The sequence below is a fragment of the Mustelus asterias genome, chromosome 12, assembly GCF_964213995.1.
Source record: "Mustelus asterias chromosome 12, sMusAst1.hap1.1, whole genome shotgun sequence".
In the NCBI taxonomy this organism is placed as follows: Eukaryota; Metazoa; Chordata; class Chondrichthyes; order Carcharhiniformes; family Triakidae; genus Mustelus; species Mustelus asterias.
This window is the reverse complement of record NC_135812.1, coordinates 106,549,098-106,573,327: the sequence shown is the minus strand read 5'-3', so window position 1 is coordinate 106,573,327 and position 24,230 is coordinate 106,549,098. Positions and strand designations below refer to the sequence as shown.

Genomic DNA, 24,230 nt, shown 5'->3' with positions numbered 1-24,230 from the left:
CTCCCACCCAGGGGAAACAACCTCTGAGGGAATGTTGCTTTTCAGATGTGACATTAAACCAGAGCCTGTCTGCCTCCTCAGGGCTTCGAGGATGAGCGGGGTGGATTGTCCAGGATGTGCTAATGCTTTACTAGTGACTGCTGTTCGAACCTCATTCACTGATGGTGATGAATTCTGGGATATCTAAGGATGTGAAAGTTGCTTTGGAAATTCAAGGTTGTTTGTGATCCTAGATCATTTATTAACTTTGTTCTTCCACCCTCACCACCAACGCTCCCCCCCTCCCCCCCCCCCCACCCGGCCCCCCGACCCTCTTTCTCCACACCTTCCTTTCACCCGCCTCCACCGACCTTTCCCTGTATCGAATTGCCGATTCCCCCAGCCCCCTGAATCTCAAACATTGACGAGACGGAGTAGAGGAATGAGATAGAGAATCTGGTGAACTGGTGCGGCAACAATAATCTCTCCCTCAATGTCAGTGAAACGAAGGAGATTGTCATCGACTTCAGGAAGCGTAGTGGAGAATATGCCCCTGTCTACATCAACGGGGATGAAATAGAAATGATCAAGAGGTTCAAGTTTCTAGGTGTTCAAATCACCAACAACCTGTCCTGGTTGCTCCACGCCAACGCTATAGTTAAGAAAGCCCACCACTTTCTCAGAAGGCTAAGGAAATTCGGTGTGTCAGCTATGACTCTCACCAATTTTTACAGATGCACCATAGAAATCATCCTTTCTGGTTGTATCACAGCTTGGTATGGCTCCTGCTCTGCCCAAGACTGCAAGAAACTACAAAGTGTTGTGAATGTAACCCAGTCCATCATGCAAGCCAACCTCCCATCCATTGACTCTGTCTACACTTCCCGCTGCCTCAGAAAAGCAGCCAGCATAATTAAGAACCCCACGCACCCCGGACATTCTCTCTTCCACCTTCTTCCATCGGGAAAAAGATACAAAAGTCTGACGTCACGTACCAACCGACTCAAGAACAGCTTCTTCCCTGCTGCCGTCAGACTTTTGAATGGACCTATCGTACATTAAGCTGATCTTTCTCTACACCCTATCTGTAACTACAACACTGTTTTCTGCAATCTCTTTTCCTTCTCCCCCCTGTACTCTATGAACAGTATGTTTTGCCTATATAATACAAGAAACAATACTTTTCACTGTATCCCAACGCATGTGACAATAATAAATCAAATCAGCATCACCAGTTTACATTTTATACTCAGTAAATCAGTATTCATTTCGGAAGGGTTTTTCAAGGTTGCAAAGATTGATTTACACACGTGATCTACATTCCAATCGCTAACCTGGGTGAAAGGGGTAGTTCCATTAAAGCTGGAGTCCTCATGTTGCAAATCCCAGGGTTTGTAATCATTAAAAATGGAAAACACCCAGTAAAAACGGGGAGATGAGAATATTGGTCCGAACTGGTTTTGTGTACCTTAAAATGGAACATCAGTAAAAATGGGGAAATAAGCATACTGGTCTGACCTGTTTTTTTCCTATTGGTAAAGCGAGAGAGAGAAAATCCCTGGTGGGTGACGCCAGAGACAGGAACTCAGTTGCAAGCCGGAGGTGTGTCTCCTGACAGCTGAAACTACTGAACAGGGAGGAGACTAAAACGTCTGAGCTGGGTATAAGAGAGAGAGAGAGAGAGAGCAGGACTCAAAGGCCAGACTGCTTAGTTGGTGGGAACACAACGCTGGTGTGGACGGGATCTATCTATCAGCCTGGGCTCTGCACACAGGCTCTGGTCTGGATTTTCTGGTCCTGAATAAATTGCTCTAACAATTTGAAACTATGAGCGATAGGGACAGGAATAAGAGGATTCTCCTGGAACTACTGCGAGAGGGAGAGAACAGAAAGTGCGCTGACTGTGGAATAGCAGGTAAGGACAGGATAAGCTGGTTTACCTGCCGGACTGAGGGAAGTTGGTCTGTACAAGGATTTAATTAACTCTTTACTTGACTGTATCCAAACTCAAACCAAGACCCGTTCATCCATCACCTCTGTACTCACTGCCTACACTGGCTCCCTGTCTTAGAGTGGCACAGTGGCGAAGTGGTTAGCACTGCTGCCTCACAGCGCCAGAGACCTGGGTTCGATTCCCAGCTCAGGTCACTGTCTGTGTGGAGTTTGCATGTTCTCCCCGTGTCTGTGTGGGTTTCCTCTGGTTTCCTCCCACAGTCTAAAAGATGTGCGGGTTAGGTGCATTGACCTGAAAATGTGGCAACTAGGGGATTTTCACAGTAACTTCATAGCAGTGTTAATGTAAGTCTACTTGTGACTAATAAATAAATTTTGTCTTGGCAACACTTTGATTTTAATGTTCATCCTTATATTTATGCCCCTTAGTGACCTTGTCTCCTCCCTATCTCTAGAACCAGGTTGATTCCGGAGTTGAGAAGGTTGGCTTATGAGGAGAGACTGAGTAGACTGGGACTATACTCATTGGAATTCAGAAGAACGAGGGGAGATCTGATAGAAACATATAAGATTATGAAGGGAATAGATAAGATAGAAGCAGGGAGGTTGTTTCCACTGACAGGTGAAACTAGAATTAGTGGGCATGGCCTCAAAATAAGGGGGAGCAGATTTAGGACTGAGTTGAGGAGGAACTTCTTCACCCAAAGGGTTGTGAATCTGTGGAATTCCCTGCCCAGTGAAGCAGTTGAGGCTACCTTGTTGAATGTTTTTAAGGCAAGGATAGATACATTTTTGAACAGTAAAGGAATTAAGGGTTATGGTGAGTGGGCGGGTAAGTGGAGCTGAGTCCACGAAAAGATCAGCCATAATCTTATTGAATGGCGGAGCAGGCTCGAGGGGCCAGATGCCTACTCCTGCTCCTAGTTCTTATGAACTTTCTTCAGCCCCACACCCCCTCCAGGATCTCTCTGCCAATCCAATTCTAGCTTCTTGCACATCCTTGATTTTAATTGCCCCACCTTTATTGGCCATACTTTCAGAATCAGAGACTTTTAGCTCCTCAATTCCCTCCCTAAACTGCTCCATCTTTCTTTCCAAAGCTCTTTGACAAAGTTTGACGTTTCCTCATCCTAATGTTTCTTTTTGTGGTTTGGTATCAAAATTCTGCTTGTCACTCAGTCCTGCAAAGTGCCCTGAGATAGTCACAAAAAGTGGCTCTTCGGCCCATCCTGTCTGAGTTGGCCATCAAGCACCTATCAATTCTAATCCCATATAGAGACATAAAAAGATATTTTACTTTATTAGAAGTGCTATATAAAAACAAATTGCTGTTGGTATTTACCACACACAATACAGTCTGCCAGCTCGGGATTCACTCCTATTGTTGCCAGCGGTTTTTGAATGGATGACTTGTCCTCTGCGCTGCCTGAGCTGAAGGCTGCTCAACAAACTGTCCATTGTAGTTTCCAGACTGAGATCAGTAGACTTTTGCTGGGTTCGGGTATCAGAGAATTGGGATAGGGAAGGGTATCAAAGATGGGGACATGGGACTGAGATACAGCCATGAACTGAATGAATGATGGTCTGCCCATTCCTGAAATGATGTGGGAGCTGATGTCGACACTTTGAGTGAAATCAGGAGTCTATACTTTTTGAAAAGGATCAGGTATACTATGTGTTCTTTATGATGTGATCTATAGGATTTTTGATGATAATATATAATACCCTCTATGCAATATGGTGTGGACTATATAATCTCACATGTCCAATAATCACATGACCCAAGCTGGGAATTGAACCCAGGTCCCTGGCGCTGTGAAGTAGCAGTGCTAACCACTGTGCTACATGGGTGGCACGGTGGCACAATGGTTAGCACTGCTGCCTCACAGCACCAGGGACCCAGGTTCGATTCCTGGTTTGGGTCACTGTCTGTGTGGAGTTTGCACATTCTCCCTGTGTCTGCGTGGGTTTCCTCCCACAGTCCAAAAGACATGCTGGTTAGGTGCATTGACCTGAACAGGTGCCGGAGTTTGGCGACTAGAGGAATTTCACAGTAACTTTGTTGCAGTGTTAATGTAAGTCTTGCTTTTAACTAATAAGTAAACTTTTAATGTGAATTTCCCACTCCTCCAGTGTAACCTCTCCTTTACATTGATAAAGACTGTCCCCAAGAATGTACAGGTCCCAAGGAATCACCCCTTATGTACAGTCGCTTCAACAATTTCTATTTATACAGGTCTTTACCATAAGACAACATCCCAAAAGCCCTTAAGCAAATCAAACAAACAAAATAAACCACCCCAAACCCCTCGATTAGATTCCAGTCTGTAACTCACTCCCGGGTATCTGTTATTCTATATATAAACCACCCCGAACCCCTCGATTAGATTCCAGTCTGTAACTCACTCCCGGGTATCTGTTATTCTATATATAAACCACCCCGAACCCCTCGATTAGATTCCAGTCTGTAACTCACTCCCGGGTATCTGTTATTCTATATATAAACCACCCCGAACCCCTCGATTAGATTCCAGTCTGTAACTCACTCCCGGGTATCTGTTATTCTCTATATAAACCACCCCGAACCCCTCGATTAGATTCCAGTCTGTAACTCACTCCCGGGTATCTGTTATTCTATATATAAACCCCCGGAACCCCTCGATTCGATTCCAGTCAGTAACTTGGTATCTATTATTCTTTTTTAAGATGTATTCTTTCACAGGATGTGGGTGTTGCTGGCTACACCAGCATGTATTCCTGACCCCTAATTGCACTCGAAGGTTCGTGAACCTGCAGTTATGTGGTGTAGTTACATACCCCTAATACATAAACCCTCTGAACTCTTCAATTAGATTCCAGCCTTGGGTATGGATTATTGAAATGAGTGGTAGGAATGGTTTTACTGTGAATGCAGGATTATAATGTTTGGGTTGTGAGTAATAGGGTGTCATTCACATGAGGGTGAAGTGGCAGGCTGCACGACATGGCCACATTTCAGTTTAAAACCAACTTTCTACCAACACCTAACTTTTTTGAAAGTGCATTTAGCTTTGATAAAAATAGTACAGTGCAAGTAAAATAGCGAGCTGACAGGAAACGGCTTGTAAAGCGAGCAGCAACTCTGAACCACTCTGAATAAACACAGAATAAGTAAGGTACTTAAGGTTTTTGATAAAGATATGAATAGGGTGTGGGCTCAAGTACAGAATCAGCACAACTGGAGGAGCTAATCCCATCCAAGTTCCACATCCCAACCCTGTCTTGCATCACAATAGTAACTAAACTTTAGTAAACATATCGTTGACTGTGAATCACTTTGGGATAATCACAGGGAAATTTATTAAAACCTTTTATCTTGCTGCTCTCTTCCTGCTCCTGAAGGAACCTGTGGGGCTTTCCCCATTCACCACTTGCCTGAAGTAATTCTCCTCATGTTTCCAAATACCAATGGAGTTTTGTTTTCAAAGGAACGAATGAGCCTAAAGATCAGATTGACCAATCCCTGAACTGCTTCCCCAGGTTATCTCTGCCCCAGGGGCGGCACAGTGGGTTAGCACTGCTGCCTCACGGTGCCAGGGCCTGGGGTTCGATTCCCGGCTCGGGTCACTGTCTGTGTGGAATTTGCACGTTCTCCCCGTGTCTGCGTGGGTTTCCTCCGGGTGCACCGGTTTCCTCCCATAGTCTGAAAGACGTATGGGTTAGGTGCAGTGACCTGAACATGCGCCGGACTGTGGCAGCTAGGGGAATTTCACAGTAACTTCATTGCAGTGTTAATGTAAGCCTTACTTGTGACGAATAAATAAACTTTAACTTTAATTTTAGTGTGGAGTTTATTAAATGCGATATGTGTACTGAGTGTCTTTCCAAGTTTGCTCCCTTTGATGTTAAAGATCAAACACGAGTTGCAGTTATTGTTGTTAATCAGTTACCTTTCACATTTGGACCCTGTGTTCAGGTTTTGCCCAGACTGAGAGTAGATCCGCGAACCTCTCTCCCACTGCTACCTTTAAAACCCCGATAACAAAACTCCCACCCGGAGCAAAGACTTTCCTTAATACATTCTCTCTCTCAACCACCGACCATTCCAAAGCACCTTGCAGTCAGTGAAGTACTTCTGAAATACTATGTTACTTGTGTAACATCGGAAACATGGCAACCCACAAGCGCACAGCAAGATTCCGCAACTAACACTGATAATAACCTGACAAACGGGTTTTTTAATGATGCAAACAGAGATAGATATTTACCAACTCGCCAGGGAGATCCCCCCCCCCCCCCCCGTTCAAAATATTATCCGAGGATGTTTTACATCTATTGGAGAGGGCACAAGGGGCCTCACTTTAACATCTCACCTGAAAGACAGCTCCTCTGACAGTGCGGCACTCCCTCAGCACTGACCCTCTGACAGTGCGGCGCTCCCTCAGCACTGACCCTCTGACAGTGCAGCACTCCCTCAACACTGACCCTCTGACAGTGTGGCGCTCCCTCAGCACTGACCCTCTGACAGTGCGGCACTCCCTCAGTACTGACCCTCTGACAGTGCGGCACTCCCTCAGTACTGACCCTCTGACAGTGCAGCACTCCCTCAGTACTGACCCTCTGACAGTGCGGCACTCCCTCAGCACTGACCCTCTGACAGTGCGGCACTCCCTCAGTACTGACCCTCTGACAGTGCGGCACTCCCTCAGCACTGACCCACTGACAGTGCGGCACTCCCTCAGCACTGACCCTCTGACAGTGCGGCGCTCCCTCAGCACTGACCCTCTGACAGTGCGGCACTCCCTCAGCACTGACCCTCTGACAGTGCGGCACTCCCTCAGCACTGACCCTCTGACAGTGCGGCACTCCCTCAGCACTGACCCTCTGACAGTGCGGCACTCCCTCAGCACTGTAGCTGCCCCTGGAGAGGGAGGGCGAGGGAACAATATGACATTAGCCAGCAATCCCACTGGATGGTACACAAAGACACAACAGCAAAATGGTACCGGGGCTAAAAGGATTAAATTCCCAGGGCAGGTTGCATCAAATAGATCGGTTTCATTGGGAGAGGATGAAAGGGGATGATCTGATTAAGGTGCTTAAGATGTTTAAGTCAGTCAGAAAGGTAGACAAGAACAGGATCTATTTCCTCTAGGAGTGGGGTAAGTGGGGGGGGGGAAGCAGCAGGGGGCTGCGGGGAGGGTGGGGAAAGCACGGAGCTGGGGAAAGTGGGGGAGGGATGGGCGGTAGGGGGGTGGGCGATGGGGTGAGGGAAAGCAGCAGGGGAGGGGGTGGGAAAAGCAGTGGAGGCGTGGGGGATGAGGCGTGGGGGATGAGGGGTGGGGGATGAGGGAAATTGGGGGAGAGGGAGGGGGAAGTGGGGCATGGGTGGGGGAAAGTGGGGGTGTGTGAAAGCAGGGGAGGGAGTGGGGAGATAGCGGGGAGGGAGTCCAGAACAGGAGGCAGAATGTTAAAATTAGAGCGTTGCTTTTGAGGTGCGGGGGGAGGGAGGGCGGGGGGTGGGGGGGAGAGGGAGGGCAGGGGTGGCGCGGGGAGTTGTCAGGAGACACTTCGACAAACAAAGGTGAGTGCAAATCTGAAACTCTCCCCAAAAAAAGTTGGGGCTGGAGGGGATGAACTGGAAACTCTGTTGGTTTAGGGTAATAAGGTCCACAGAAGCCAGGTGGGTAAATGGGGTTAAGATACAGAACAGTTATGATCTGATCGTGGAACAGGTTTGAGGGGCTGAATGGCCAGCTCTTATTCCCACATCTGAAGGCTGAAGCTGAGCTGCACTTTGTCTGCAGTTGAATAGCCAGGTAACATCGCCATCTCGGCCCACTGGCACGAGTGGCTCTGTAAGCTCTGACACTGGCCCCCTGATGTCCCGGTGTTACCCCGAAGACTCTGAGTCAGACTGAGAGCTGTGGGTTTGGAAAATCACAGCCTGAGTCAGGGTCAATGGATTGATCTGGAAGTGAAGCAGCCTCTCGAGTTCCTGGCTGGTTAATGCAACTCAGCAACATTGGTGTGAAGCAGCAGCTCGCTCGGGGGAAGTGAAATTTCATCTTCTTTTCTGAGCATTGAGCTTCCGAAAAACACACAACTGCATCACTGAGCTTACAGCTCAGAATGTCCCGGAGTCTCCAACATCAACATCTCACTGCACATACTCTCCGATCTACTGAGGCAGACTTGCATTTATATAGCACCGTTCACAACCTCACTTTACAGCCAATTAACTACCATCGAAATGTAGTCACAGTTGTGGAAAATACCACAGCCAATGTCTACACAGCAAGATGCCACAGGCAGCACTGTGATAATGACCAGATAATCTGTATGTTTTTTAAACTGATGCTGTTTGAGGGCTAATTATTAGCCACAGGACACTGGTGATAATTCCTCCTCTTTAAAGAGAGCCTCAAAATGGCAGAGAGAGCCTCAGACATCTTGTCCAAAAAAGCAATTACTTTGGCAGTGCGGCACTCCCGTCATCCCTGACATCAATCTTGTGTAAGAAGTTTAACAACACCAGGTTAAAGTCCAACAGGTTTATTTGGTAGCAAAAGCCACACAAGCTTTCGGAGCTCCAAGCCCCTTCTTCAGGTGAACTAGCCCAGGTACTCACCTGAAGAAGGGGCTTGGAGCTCCGAAAGCTTGTGTGGCTTTTGCTACCAAATAAACCTGTTGGACTTTAACCTGGTGTTAAACTTCTTACTGTGTTTACCCCAGTCCAATGCCGGCATCTCCACATCATCAATCTTGTGAACCTGAAATAAAATTGTGGGATCTTTTCTGTCCACAGGAGTTTGATGTAGAAATCCAATAATGATTCTGCTGAACATAGAGCGGGCCTGAAGGGCCACATTGCTTACTGTTGTTAATATGTTTCTGCGGCTTAGTTTGGTAATGTGGTCCCTTTAAGGAGTGAGCCTTTGAGGGTCATGTGATATGGTTGGACCCAATGGAGAGGCAGCGCGGGAAGCTGAACCAATCGGGAGCAAGGCGTGCATTTTGGAATGGGGAGGAACCTCAGTTGGAGGCAGGGAGGAGAAGAGATTGGACGTGTATTGCAATTCTGTCAGACCCTTTCCTTGTGTATAATTATAGAACATAGAAAAACTACAGCACAAACAGGCCCTTCGGCCCACAAGTTGTGCCGAACACATCCCTACCTTCTAGACCTACCTATAACCCTCCATCCTATTAAGCTCCATGTACTCATCCAGGAATCTCTTAAAAGACCCTATTGAGTTTGCCTCCACCACCACTGACGGCAGCCGATTCCACTCGCCCACCACTCTCTGTGAAAAACTTACCCCTAACATCTCCCCTGTATCTACCCCCCAGCACCTTAAACCTGTGTCCTCTCGTAGCAGACATTTCCACCCTGGGAAAAAGCCTCCAAGAGTCCACCCGATCCATGCCTCTCAACATCTTATGTTGATAATAAATCAATAATCACTTGAAGCCACAATGCCTTTGATGTTACCACACTGTGTCCATTATTTGTCTAGATATTTGCTTCCTGGGTGCTGTTTCGTGATGTTTTGGGCAGCACAGTGGTTAGCACTGCTGCCTCACAGCGTCAGGGACCCGGGTTCAATTCCAGCCTCGGGTCACTGTCTGTGTGGGGTTTGCACGTTCTCCCCGTATCTGCGTGGGTTTCCTCTGGTTGCTTCGGTTTCCTCCCACAGTCCAAAGACGTGCTGGTTAGGTGGACTGGCCATGCTAAATTGCCCCTTGTGTCAGGTGAACTAGCTAGGGTAAATGCATGGGGTTATGGGGTTAGCAGCTAGGTGGGATTGTAGTCAGTGCAGACTCAATGGGCCAAATGGACTCTAGGGATTCTATGTTTCACTAAGTTAATGATGTTATTGAAATGTTGCTTTAAATAATTAACTAGCGATTTCTGATTTCTGCTCAGATCCTGACTGGGCTTCTTACACACTCGGGGTGTTTATCTGCCTGAACTGTTCCGGGATTCACCGCAACCTGTCTGGAATCAGCAGAGTCAAATCAATCCGGCTGGATTTCTGGGATGACGAATTAATTCAGGTACAGGAGTTGCCTGTGTTGTAATGTTACCAGTGCCCCTCGATCAGAATCCAGCTGCAGTCTGTACTGGATTGTGCTCAGATTAGTAAAGTCACAGCTTGTCCACAGTCAGGTTATTTTGGAAGTTTAAAAAAATTCATTTACAGGGTGTGGGCATCACTGGCAGTGCCTGGCATTGGTTGCCTATCTCTGGTGATAATGATCTGCCTTCTTGAATCGCTGCAGTGTGTGTTGTTTTTCTTTGTAACAACGTGATGCCTTTGTGTGGAGTTTGCACTCTCCCCGTGGGTTTCCTGCCAGACTCCAAAGATGTGCAGGTTAGGTGGATTGGCCATGCTAAACTACCCATTAGCGTCCAAAGATGTATTGGTTGGGGGGATTGGCCATAGTAAATGTGGCTAATCCACTACGGGGAACGGGCAGGGGAGAGGGCCGGGATAACATACATTTGTCAGAGAGTCAGTGCAGACTTGATGGGCTGAATGGCCTCCTTCTGTACTGTAGAGATTCTATGAATGACTCGTCAGGTTACTTTAGAGAACAACTGAGTCAGCGAGGCTGAGTCTGAGACAGGGGTCACCAGACTGGGCAGAGTCTGCGGGTTTCCTCGTGACGTCTAAGCAATCCTCTCATAAACAGGATCATCCGTGTGTGCGATTGAAGAGTAAATGCAGAAACTACTGTGGTTCTGAACCATTGGGAATCACAGAATTGTTACGGTGCAGGAGGAGGCCATTCAGCCCATCGTGTCTGCACCAGCTCTCCAAACCAGCATCATGACTTAGTGCCTTTCCCCCGTACCCCTGCACATTGTTCCCATTCCAATAATCATCTCATGCCCTCTTGAAAGCCTTGATTGAACCTGCTTCCACCACACTCCCAGGCAGAACATTCCAGACCCCAACCACTCGTTCTCAAATCACATTTGCTTCTTTTGCAAATCACTTCAAATCTGTGCCCTCTCGTTCTCGATCCTTGTACAATGGGGGGGGGCGCAGGTTCTCCCTGTTCAATCTGTGGCTCCACCGTGATTTTGAACGTGGTTTGTGTCTGATGTTCTGTCTGTTTGGAGTGAATATGAACTCAGTCATGGCAACCATGTGGGGCATCAGAGGCCCAGGGTGATGGGGGTGGGGGAGAGAATCCGGATTGCCTCCCAGTGACTCTTCCTGAAGACCCCTCGCCTCTACATATTGGAAGAAGAAGGGATTGGTTTGAGACGTTATAACACAGGGAGGGTAAGCTGGATGTGTTAATGGGCCTGTACCCACCCACTGCAATTGAGTCAACAACTTTGGGACACTCAGGAGATGAGAGGATGAGCGGAAACAATTCATAATTGAAGACATGTGTCAATGCGCTGTTCTGTGAATAATTATTTGGTAATAGGTTCAAATCTAAGACTTTGAGTGAGGCTTGATTGTAGATCAATGATGGGGGAAAGAAAATGTTTTTTTCACTCTGTCCACTTGACACAAAATAAAACTCTCTCTGTTATTTTTGTGTGTGTGCAGTATATGAAGAAACACGGCAACCGGGTGGCAAAGAAACATTACGAGGCAAAGATTCCTCTCTTCTATTACAAGCCCCAAGCTTCGGACTGTGTGTAAGAAATCTCTTTTACTGGGGTTGGAATGAGGGAAATCAGTGGAGCCGTTCTGCCCCACAGTTAGTCACATGGCAGGGCATGCAGCCGCACCAGCCTGGGCTGTACCTTTAACCCGTGTACCCTGGCTCGGTGGCCTTTTGTACCCTCTGCTTACCAAAAATACCTGCCCTTCGAAACTTCTGTGGGAAGGAATTTCCAGATTTCCACACTGCTTTGTGTGAGGAACTGCTTCCTGACATCTTCCCTGAATGGCCTGATTCTAAAGTTTAAGATTCTTGTTCTGACCTTCCTTTGCCTTAAAGATCCCATGAGCTGAAGGTCCTACATCCTCATTTGATTGTGTCTTGTAATGAAAGTGAAAAAACTCAGCAGATGTGGCAGAGAGAGAGATAATATTTCAGGTCAACAACCAGGTCAGTAAACCTGAAACGTTAACTCTGTTTCCTACATCCTCATTTGATTTATTATTGTCACATGTATTAGCATACAGTGAAAAGTATTGTTTCTTGCGCACTATACAAAGCATACCATTCATAGAGAAGGAAACGAGAGGGTGCATAATGTAGTGTTACAGTCATAGCTAGGGTGCAGAGAAAGATCAACTTAATATATGCTAGGTCCATTCAAAAATCAGCAGGGAAGAAGCTGTTCTTGAGTCGGTTGGTACGTGACCTCAGACCTTTATATATTTTTACCGAAGGAAGAAGGTGGAAGAGAGAATGTCCGGGGTGCACGGGGTCCTTGATTATGCTGGCTGCTTTGCCGCGGCAGCGGGAAGTGTAGACCGAGTCAATGGATGGGAGGTTGGTTTGCGTGATTTGTTGCATTTGCATTTTTCAAGTATTTTGACAAATTATATTTTTAACAATTATTCAGCCTGGGGATTTGCTCCAGACAGGCATTTATCGCTGAAAGTAAGCAGGCAGTAAAGAAGGCAAATGGTATGTTGGCCTTCAGAGCGAAAGGATTTGAGTACAGGGATAGGGATGTTTTCCTTCAATTATACAGGGCCTTGGTGAGGCCACATCTAGAGTATTGTGTGCAGTTTTAGTCTCCTTTTCTGAGGAAGGATGTTCTTGTTCTCGAGGGACTGCAGTGAAGGTTTACCAGGCTGATTCCGGGGATGGCGGGACTGATGTATGAGGAGAGATTGACTAGGTTAGGATTGTTTTCACTGGAGTTCAGACGAATGAGGGGAGATCTCATAGAGACTTATAAATTTCTAACAGGACTAGACAGGGTAGATGCTGGGAAGTGTTCCCGATGGTGGGAGAGTCCAGAACCAGGGGTCACAGTCTGAGGATTCGGGGTAGACCATTTTGGATGGAGGTGAGGAGACATTTCTTCACCCAAAGAGTGGTGAGCCTGTGGAATTCACTACCACAGGAAGTAGTTGATGCCAAAACATTGAATGTATTCAAGAGGCGGCTGGATATAGCACTTGGGGCGAATGGGATCAAAGGTTATGGGGAGAAAGCAGGATTAGGCTATTGAGTTGGATGATCAGCCATGATGGTGATGAATGGCGGAGCAGGTTCGAAGGGCCGAATGGCTTCCTCCTGCTCATATCTTCTATGTTTCTATGTTATAGACTCAATGGGCCGAATGGCCTCTTTCTGCACCATCAGGATTCTATTGTTCTATTACCAACAACTATCTAAAAGCAAAATACTGCAGATGCTGAAAATCTGAAATAACATCAGAAAATGCTGGAAATCCTCAGCGGGTCTGGCACCATCTGTGGAGAGAGAAACAGAGTTAGTGTTTCATGTTTACTGACCTGGTCATTAACCTGAAATGTTATCTCTGTCTCCCTCTCTCTCTCTGCCACATCTGCAGAGTTTTTCTGCTTTTATTACCAACAACTGCAGTCTGAACAAAACCAGGGAAAAGTTATGATCTGAAATTGTTGAGGTCAAGGTTGAGTCTGAAATCTGTCGGGTACAAGAACTAAATTTGGCCTCATCTTCACCACAGCTCAGTGGAGAAAATCGCATCATAATCTCTGTTTTTAATTCTAGTCTAGTGATCCCAGCTGGAAAGTTGTGGTCATTGTGTGTGTACGTTGTGTGTGTACGTTGTGTGTGTACGTTGTGTGTGTACATTGTGTATTTACACTGTGTATTTGCATACAGATGTTGGAAAGGGACAGGATCAAATTAATTTACAGTTTCACCATCTGCCAGGGTTGGGGTTAGGCAAATTATCACCTTGCTCATCTGGGTTGAGGGCGGCACGGTGGCACAGTGGTTAGCACTGCTGCCTCACAGCGCCAGGGACCCAGGTTCCATTCCGGTCTTGGGTCACTGTCTGTGTGGAGTTTGCACGTTCTCCCCATGTCTGCGTGGGTTTCCTCCGGGTGCTCCAGTTTCCTCCCACAGTCCAAAGATGTGTGGGTTAGGTTGATTGACCATGCCAAATTGATCCTAATCAGGGGGATTAGCAGGGTAAATATGTGGGGTTGCGGGAATAGGGCCTGAGTGGGATTGTGGTCGGTGCAGACTCAATGGGATGAATGATTTCCTTTTGCACTATAGGGATTCTTTGATTCGATTCAGGGCTCAAGGGGTAGGAACCAGGCCAAACTGTCTGCAAACAGTGCAGGTTGCTGGCTAAGGGTCTCTTGCTGTCCGGAGCTGGAAACAAATAGAAGCAAGGCTATGTATGCAGGAGAGACAATGACCGTATTCACAAATACACAGTGGCATTTGTTTCATTTCTCAACCCCAAAGCTCTGCAGTCAGCGATGGCCCTCACAGCTGATCATTGTGCACCAGCATGCTTAATACATTGAGCAGGCTGCTCGACCAGGAAGGAATCACCCAATCCAATTCTCACCCCGCTTCCACACATGAGCGAAATTCACCCATCTCAGATTAAATGCGGGGGTGGGGGGATGTGGTGATGGGGAGTGTTACCTGCTGTGGATGCCAATCATGCCATATCTTCCTGTACCGACCTCATTAATTAAACATCATATTTTGTGACCTCCTCAATGTCACTGAAGCTGGAAGATCCACCTGATAGATGCCCGCCCCTTCCCACCCGCTGCTGTAGTGGGTGTTCCGGGGTCCAGGCTCACCGGCAGCCTCTATCCCGAACTCCCGAGGCAGCCCCAGGTAAGTCCCAACTTCCGCACGCCATGTTGTTGCAGAAGTGTTCTGGACCAGCATGTTTTCCCACTGATGTTGTGGAGAATTGGGCAATGGGGGGAGGGGGACCCCATTGGGCCATCATCTGCACCGCACTAGCGAAATGTAAATCAGTTTCACGCCAGTAGCCAGTGGGTTTCCTGGTCTGCCATTGGCAGGCACCAGCAGAAAATCCCATGGGATATTCATGCCAATGTAAAAACCGATGTTTGGGCCTCCTGCCACATTCCTCCCCCAGCCCACCGCTGAACCCACTAGCAGGATCAGGGGAGAAGTCTGCTCTATTATAGAAATTACTGACTGGGGGCGAGACACTAATAATGGACCTTGATCCATCTGAGGGTCTCCGTATTAACAAACTCAATATAGATTGTGGATCAGAGGTAGGACTATCTTGGGCTCTACTTGCTTCCCAATGGCCCAAGCATGACTTGTATTGAGTTCTTGTTGAGATGCACATTGCTTTCACAGTGTTGAAAAACTGACAGTGGCAGCGTAAGTTCCCACTCTACCTACCTGGTCAGGAATTGTTTTCACAGCCCTGACCACCCTGGTGTTCCTCTCTGTCCCCAATGCAGAGTTCTGAAAGAGCAGTGGATCCGAGCCAAGTACGAGCGGGAGGAATTCACTGACGTGGACAATGAGCAGCAAGAATCCGTCACTTCAGGTATGGGAGTTGGGGCCTCTCCTTTAGCACAGGGACATGGAGCAGACAGAATTTGAGCAGGAGTCTTGTAAGGGGATATCAGGAGAGGTGACCTACAGCTTGGTCAATGACAAAAGGGACGACTTAAAGAGAGAGAGAGAGAGAGGTCGGAGAGGTTCAGCGAGGGAATTCCAGAGCTTAGCGTCCAGGCAGGTGAAGGCACAACTGCCAATGGTGGAGTGATTAAAATCCAGGATGCTCAAGAGGCTAGAATTAGAGGAGTGTTCAGAGGATTGTAGGGCTGGAGATGATGACAGACGTAGCGAGGAGCCAGGCCATGGGGGGGATTTGAAAATAAGGAGGAGATATTTTAAATCGAGGCATTGTTTTACCAGGAACCAATGTAAGTGGGTGAGCACAGGGGAGAAGGGAACTCGTTGCTCACAGACGTTTCCTTGTCATTATAAAGGTAACCGAGTCGGCTATCTGTGGAAACGGGGAAAGGACAATGGCAATTTTCAGCAAAGGAATTTCCGTCTTTTGGAGAAAGAGGGTGTGATATTTTACTACAGTAAGGAGGTATGGCTTTTATAGAATCATAGAATGATACGGTGCAGGAGGAGGCCATTTGGCCCATCGGGTCTGCACCGACCACAATCCCACCCAGGCCCTATCCCCGTAACCCCATGCATTTACCCTAGCTAGTCCCCCTGACACTAAGGGGCAATTTAACATGGCCAATCCACCTAACCCGCACATCTTTGGAGTGTGGGAGGAAACTGGAGCACACGGAGAAAACCCACGCAGACACGGGGAGAACGTGCAAACTCCGCACAGACAGTGACCCAAGCTGGGAATCGAACCCGGGTCCCTGGCGCTGTGAGGCAGCGGTGCTAACCACTGTGCCACCGTGCCGTACCACGCTGCACTATCTCAGTGTTGTGGCATTTCTTCCAGTTTGTAAAGATTTCCCCCTCTGTGTCAAACTGTGGCTGCTTAGAGCTGAGATTGGAGCCGGGCAGAGGCTCAGCTGATGTCCACAAGATTGGACATTGGCAGCATTTTGTGACAGTTTGATTCCTAAACCTCCCGACTAAGGGTTTAACAGCGCAACCATATAGATTAACTCCCTACAACACCCGGCGCTTTCAGCCCCGGGAATACACGCCCTTGCTCCCGATTGGCGCAGGTTCACACACACACGCACTCCATTGGTTCTGGCCAGGTTATGTGGCCCGTGATTACCCATTAAAGGGGCCACGCTGCCACAGAACTGTCCTGTTTTTTTGGACAGGAGATACCTGGGCAGTTTCCCACATTCCATATTTCCTACTGGTACAACATTTCATGAAGATATAGCGTGAAATCCCATAAATGCTACACACTTGCTTCTCAATTTCCAACTGATGGCTTTTACATGCCCTCTTTTCAGACAAATAGAGCATGCTGGTCCCCTTCGATCAGACTTGCCCTCCTTAATGTGTGCACTTCTATACGCCACATTATAGGAAGGATGTGATTGCACTGGAGTGGGCGCAGAGGAGATTCACCAGGATGCTGCCTGGGATGGAGCATTTAAGCTATGAAGGGAGGTTGGAGAGGCTTGGGTTGTTTTCTCTGGAGCAGAGAAGACTGAGGGATGACCTGATTGAGGTGTTCAAGATTATGAGAGTCATGGACAGGTTGGATAGGGAGCAACTGTTCCCTTTAGTTGAAGGGTCAGTTATGAGGGGACACAAGTTAAAAGTGAGGGGTGGGAGGTTTAGGGGGGAATGTAAGGAAAAACGTCTTTCCCAGAGGGTGGAATGCGCTGCCTGGGAGGGTGGTGGGGGCGGGATGCCTCACATCCTTTAAAAAGTACCTGGATGAGTACTTGGCGCATCATAACATTCAGGGCTATGGGCCAAGTGGGATTAGGGAGACAGGTCAGGGCCTTTCATGCATCAGTCTGGATTCAATGGGCTGAAGGGTCTCTTCTGCACTGTAGTATTCTGTAATTTTATTTACTACCTTGAGGAACAGCTATCTGTCTTTTCATTCCTGCTATCTTCCTCACCCTAACCAATTGCCTGTTCAGTATCAGACCTCCTTATCTCTCCAATTACAATATGGGTTTGCAAAAAATAGCTTTCTGTTAACATGCTCGTAAGACAATTGATAATCACCAGCCCTAACAACAGAGGCTCTGGGTGGGACCTTATTCCCAAAGGGACATTAGTTGGAATTCTCATTGGTGGGGATCTTCTTGTCCCGCTGACATTGAACCCCGGTGGGGTGTGTACAGAATGGGAAACCCTGTTGAAAACGGCGGGATCTCTGGCCAATGGCGGGCCACCTCCAGCCTTGCGAAACATGCTGTGGGATGTGGAAAATCCCACCCAATATTTTTAACTTCTTCCATCAAGGTTCCCTCTTTAAGGTTGCAAAACCTCATTCGATCTTCATAGACTACGCCACCCATCAAATATAATTTTCTTTTCTCAAACAAATTCCCCAAAACTCTGATTCTGTTTCTTCCTTAAGTTCCTAAACTTGTTTCCTGTGTGCCTCACATGCATTGAAAACAGCAGCTTTCACTTTTAATTATAATAAAAGACAGAGACAGGTACATTTCTAACACCTTCCCATGAACATGTCCTGCAATGGGGCGGCACGGTGGAGTGGCGGTTAGAACTGCCGCCTCCCAGGGACCCGGGTTCGATTCTGGCCTCGGGTGATTGTCTGTGTGGAGTCTACACGTTCCCCCCGTGTCTGCGTGAGTTTCCTCCGATTTCCTCCCACACTCCAAAGATGTGTAGATTAGGTGGATTCGGCATGGTAAATGCGCAGAGTGACAGGGATACGGTGGAGGGTTTGGGTAAGATGCTCTGTCGATGCAGACACGATGGGCCAAATGGCCTCCTCTACGCTGTAGGGATTCTATGTAATAATAATGTCCAAAATATTCTCAGCCATTTTCTCAAATTGCACACAATACAGGTCAACCTTTTCCTCACTGGATTTACACACTAAACAAATACTTCTTGCCAAATCAGAACCTGACCTTAAATCTGAGTCATTATCAGTTCAGGTAATTTAAGATTTTCTCTGTCCAGTTCCTTTCCTATTTGTCTCATCCCAGTTTCTCCTCTTCTTTGGCTCTTTCTCATTCAATCACAAGGTTTTCCTGTTCATTTGCTCTTTGAAATTCAAGTTTTTTTTCCCCCCTTTCTCTTTGTCTCTTCTGCTTCTACTTTCTCTGCGTTCAAATGTTTGCCTTCCCGTATCTCTAACTCCAGTTGCTTTGTTTGTAGATAATTCTAACTAACTCTGAGTGCTTTCAGGATCAGCCTTTTCTTCCTCGGGTGTTAAATTAAAACTTCAGCGATCTCTGCCTTTTTAGCCCATGTACATGTACACACAGAGCTCCAGAACAGAAAAAACATAAAATACTGGAAGATTTAGAAATTTATTTTGATTTTATATGAACATATAGATAATATGAAAATAGCAGCTTTCATTCCATGGCAGTACTGCTCTCTTTCACTGCCCTGCTTGGTTCCGTTTAGACCAGGTCTGACTCCCTCAGCTTAATATTAGAAATAAGCTAGAATTAAAACAGACATCTAAGATCCAGATTGCTTGGAGGATGCAAGAAGAGTTTGGACTGCGGAAGGCAGTGGGGAAAGAGTGGAGCAGCGAAGAGATGTCACTAATGAGAGAATTTTTGCTTTAACAGGATAAAGAACCAAAAGGAGTCATTCAGGTGTCTGATCTCAATGCTACATTCCAGCCAGACAAGATTGGCAATCCCAATGGGCTGCAGATCACTTATCTGGAGGATGGGCGCACCAGGAGTATTTTTGTGTACCACAAAGATGGGAAGGTAATGGAGGGTGTAATCACCCACACAGTCACAGGCAAATAGACATGGGAAGTTTCTCAAAATTGACTCCCTTTGTGTCCTTATATTGACTCTCCTGATACTGGATCACATTCTGTCCCCATACTGCCTCTCTCTCTCTCTCTCTGTCCCGACGCTGGCTCTCTCTCTCTCTGTCCCGACGCTGGCTCTCTCTCTCTCTGTCCCGACGCTGGCTCTCTCTCTCTCTGTCCCGACGCTGGCTCTCTCTCTCTCTGTCCCGACGCTGACTCTCTCTCTCTCTCTCTGTCCCGACGCTGACTCTCTCTCTTTCTCTGTCCCGACGCAGACTCTCTCTCTTATTTATTTATCATTGTCACAAGTAGGCTTACATTAACGTTGCAATGAAGTTACTGTGAAAATCCCCTAGTCGCCACACTCCGGCATCTGTTCGGGTAACTGAGGGAGAATTAAGCACGGCCAATGCACCCTAACCAGCACGTCTTTCAGACTGTGGGAGGAAACTGGAGCACCCGGAGGAAACCCACACAGGGAGAACATGCAGACTCCACACAGACAGTGACCCAAGGCTGTGAATCGATCCCGGGTCCCTGGCACTGTGAGGCAGCAGTACTAACCGCTGTGCCACTGTGTCACTGTGAGGCAGCAGTGCCAACCCACTGTGCCACCTGTCCTGATGCCAACTCTCTCTGTCCGACATTGATTTTTTTCTGTTTTTCCTAGGAAATTGTGGATTGGTTCAATGCGATCAGGGAGGCTCGTTTCCGATACCTCAAAGGTGCTTTCCCCACAGCTACTGACGCAGAGGTCAGCTCAGAGCTTATATTTTAATTTTAGTCATATAAAGACAAATAATGATACACAATGCATAATATCCGTAATAATTGATTTGATTTATTATTGTCACGTCTTAACATAGTGAAAAGTATTGTTTCTTGCACGTTATACAGACAAAACATACCGTTCATAGAGAAGGAAACAAGATAGTGCTGTAGTGTTACAGTCATAGCGAGGGTGTAGAGAAAGATCAACTTAATGCAAAGTAGGTCCATTCAGAAGTCTGACAGCAGCAGGGAAGAAGCTGTTCTTGAGTCGGTTGGTACGTGACCTCAGACTTTTGTATCTTTTTCCCAACGGAAGAAGGTGGAAGAGAGAATGTCCGGGATGTGTGGGGTCCTTGTTGTGCTGGCTGCTTTTCTGAGGCAGCAGGAAGTGTAGACAAAGTCGATGGACTGGGCTTCATTCACAACCCTTTGTAGTTTTTTGCGGTCTTGGGCAGAGCAGGAGCCATACCAAGCTGTGATACAACCAGAAAGGATGCTTTCTATGGTGCAAAAGGCTGGTGAGAGTTGTAGCGGACATGCCACACTCTGGTGTCTGTTCGGGGATACTGAGGAAAAATGTAGCACGGCCAATCCACCTAACCAGCACGTCTTTTGGACTTTCAGTATTCCAGATGTGGTCTCACTAAAGCCCTGTACAGTTGTAGCAAGACTTCTTTATTCCTGTATTCCAAACCCTTGCAATAAAGCCAGCACACTTTGCCTTCTCGATTGCTTGCTGTCTGTGTGCTAACTTTGTGTTCCTCACATGAACATGTGGAAATTAAGCTGTACCTTCAGATGGTGTCGCTGGAGGGCTGCATACAATCTCTACAGTGCAGAAGGACTCCTTTCAGCCCATTCAGCTGACAACAATCCCACTCAGACCCTATCCATGTAACCCCACATATTTACCCTGACTGAGGGGCAATTTAGCACGGCCAGTCAACCTAACACCTTTGGACTGTGGGAGGAAACCGGAGCAATCCCGGGGAGAACGTGCAGACTCCACACAGACAGTCACCCAGGGCTGGAATTGAACCCAGGTCCCTGGCGCTGTGAGGCAGCATTGCCAATCACTGTGTCACCACATCTAGATGAGAAATAGGAGGGAAGAATAATCAGAAAGAAGGGGAAAAATGTATTTTGCTGAGGTGGACAGAAGATACGGGCAAAGAGAAAGACCTTGAGGAGGAAGAGCGTAGGCAGCAGAGTGAAGTGGTTTATGGAGAGAATTTGATGACATGGGCCTTGCGACTGGTTGCAGTGGAAAGGATGGTGCGTGACTTTGGAGGGTTTCTTGCAGGTGGCGTTTCTTGATTAATCTGTGGGGTGGAGGAGTGTGCGGGGGGGGAGGAGGAGGAGTGTGCGGGGGGGAGGAGGAGGAGTGTGCGGGGGGGGAGGAGGAGGAGTGTGCGGGGGGGAGGAGGAGGAGGAGTGTGCGGGGGGGGGGGAGGAGGAGGAGTGTGCGGGGGGGGGTGGAGGAGGAGTGTGCGGGGGGGGGGTGGAGGAGGAGTGTGCGGGGGGGGGGTGGAGGAGGAGTGTGCGGGGGGGGGGGTGGAGGAGGAGTGTGCGGGGGGGGTGGAGGAGGAGTGTGCGGGGGGGGAGGAGGAGTGTGCGGGGGGGAGGAGGAGGAGGAGGAGTGTGCGGGGGAGGAGGAGGAGGAGTGTGCGGGGGGGGAGGAGGAGGAGTGTGCGGGGGGGGGGAGGAGGAGGAGTGTGCGGGGGGGGTGGCACAAAACCTCAGCTGTTTGTGGGAAGGACTTTGCAGGGCCTACTAGGCTGGGCGTGCCTGTGGCTCGGTGAATGTAAGGTGTTCAGTCAGCTTTTATTCTTTTTTGACTTTGCTGCAGCGGTTTCATTTAACTAGACCATTTTACAGAGTAGATTGGGGGGGTGAGGGGGGACTGTTCCCATTGGTGGAAGGATCGAGAACGAGAGGACATAGATCTAAAGTAATTGGCGAAAGAAGCAAAAGCGATGAGAAAATATTTTTCACGCAGCGAGTAGTTAGGGTCTGGAATTCACTGTCTGAGTGTGGTGGAAGCAGGTTCAATCGAGGCATTTAAGAGGGAATTAGTTAATTATTTGAAAAGAAGCAAAGGGGAGGGTTACGGGGAGAAGGCAGGAGAATGGCACAAAGTGAATTCTGATTCAGAGAGCTGGTGCAGACACAATGGGCCAAATGTGCTTCTCTGCACTGCAATAATTCTGTGAATATCAACGTTACAAGTTTCAAAAGACATTGTGCTTTTCTGTTCTAAGGATTAAAGTGAATTACCTCACAATTCCCCTCATTATACTCCACCTCCAAACTCGTTGCCCACACTCAACTATATTTCTCTACAGTCTGTGTCCTCCTCTTGCATATACAAGCACTGAAATACACAAATGTTCACACACATACAGACACACACCCACACACACACGTCCATACACACATACCCACACAAACACATATACACACAGACTCACGCCCACACACAACAACACATACAGACACACACACACGTGGTTTTGAATACCTAACTTTGTACAGAGTCTCGAGGGTGCCATGTGGTTAGATTGTTTTATAAATATGTTTTATATGTTTGGGCGGCACGGTGGTACAGTGGTTAGCACTGCTGCCTCACAGCACTAGGGACCCGGGTTCGATTCTGGCCTTGGGTGTCTGTGTGGAGTTTGCACATTCTCTCCATATCTGAGTGGGTTTCCTCCGGGTGCTCCGGTTTCCTCCCACACTCCAAAGATGTGCGGGATAGGTTGATTGCCCCTTAGTAAAGGAAAGTAAAGTTTATTTATCAGTCACAAGTAAGGCTTGCATTAACACTGCAATGAAGTTTAGAGTCCCGGAAGCGCAAGGCAGGGGGATTAGCAGGGTAAATATGTGGGTTTACAGGGATAGGGACTGGGTGGGATTGCTATTGGTGCAGACTCGATGGGCTGAATGGCCTCCTTCTACACTGTGGGGTTTCTATGATTCTAAGCTGAGGGAGGTGACAGCGTTACCCAAGATCTAATTACAACAACCGTCTTCTGACAATACTGTGTTTTTAAAAATTGGACCATTTGCTGGGGAAGCGCTGACAGGTGGTGGCACCAACAGAGGCAGCGGGAGGGGGGGTGGGGTGGAATGTAACTTGTGAAGGAGGTTCAATATTTTCCCATTGCCTTCTGTGTCTGTGAAGTGTCTGCTGAACTGACTCGTGTGTTATGTATTTTCTCAGCTCATACCAAAGTTAACAAGGAATTACATAAAAGAAGGATACATGGAGAAAACGGGCCCCAAAGTACGTACATTGTGCAAAAATCTAAAGAATAAACTTAATGTGTTCAGTATAGAATCTGTAAATTTCTCACGGGATTTACCCTTTATTATGATTTGGTTAGGAACCAGTAACTTTTAGACAATGTTTAAAACACCAGTTATCTATTAAGATAAGGCAGTGGCACTTTCGGAATAAAAATTTGCTCGTGCCACACCGAACTTTTTATTGATAAGAAATACATTCAAAAACAAAAAAGAAACAACTCCTAGCAGTGCTTGATTCATAACATAGAACACAACTACTTTATAATATGATCATGGGACATCCAGAAAGTATAAAACAATGCTTGTTCAAACCATGTTTAAATGTTTCTTTGATTGTCCTTGAATCTTCCCGCCACACTGGCCATCCTCTCTCGCCGCACCAGTGTGGCGCGCCGCACCCTTTGGGAACCACTGAGATAAGGGCACAAACTCGGGCTAAAGGAACGGTCCTTTTAAACAGAGATGAGGAGGAATTTCGTCAGCCAGAGAGTGGTGAATCTGTGGAACTCTTTGCCGCAGAAGGCTGTGGAGGCCAGGTCATTGAGTGTCTTTAAGACAGAGATAGATAGGTTCTTGATTAATCAGGGGTTATGGGGAAAAGGCAGGAGAATGGGGATGAGAAAAATATCAGCCATGATATTGTGGAGCAGACTAGATGGGCCAAATGGCCTAATTCTGCTCCTCTGTCTTACGGTCTAAGAGAATAAAATCTCAAGCTTCCATGGATGTAAACAAACAAAATAAATTTTACTATACAAAGTCAGGAAAGTAAAATAATTTACACTATCTGTCCTGTATTCTAATATTCAGAATTAACAGGAGGTAAATATGAATCAACAGGCAAACTGGTCGCGCC

At 47.3% G+C, this 24,230-nt stretch overlaps 1 protein-coding gene across 2 annotated transcripts in view; it reads left to right on the top strand.

Moving 5' to 3' along the window:
• The first annotated feature begins 1,608 nt into the window (after positions 1 to 1,608).
• The window catches only part of adap2 (ArfGAP with dual PH domains 2), a 36,318-nt gene continuing 13,696 nt past the window's right edge, over positions 1,609 to 24,230 (top strand). Inside the window, exons 1-8 of one of the 2 annotated variants that reach the window (XM_078225833.1) lie at positions 1,609 to 1,894; positions 9,842 to 9,972; positions 11,487 to 11,578; positions 15,312 to 15,400; positions 15,849 to 15,958; positions 19,098 to 19,244; positions 19,965 to 20,048; positions 23,289 to 23,351. In XM_078225833.1, the coding sequence (XP_078081959.1) occupies positions 1,807 to 1,894; positions 9,842 to 9,972; positions 11,487 to 11,578; positions 15,312 to 15,400; positions 15,849 to 15,958; positions 19,098 to 19,244; positions 19,965 to 20,048; positions 23,289 to 23,351 (804 nt within the window). In that variant the 5' untranslated portion in view covers positions 1,609 to 1,806. The remainder of the gene's footprint in view (positions 1,895 to 9,841; positions 9,973 to 11,486; positions 11,579 to 15,311; positions 15,401 to 15,848; positions 15,959 to 19,097; positions 19,245 to 19,964; positions 20,049 to 23,288; positions 23,352 to 24,230) is intronic. The other variant, XM_078225834.1, reaches the window with a different exon arrangement.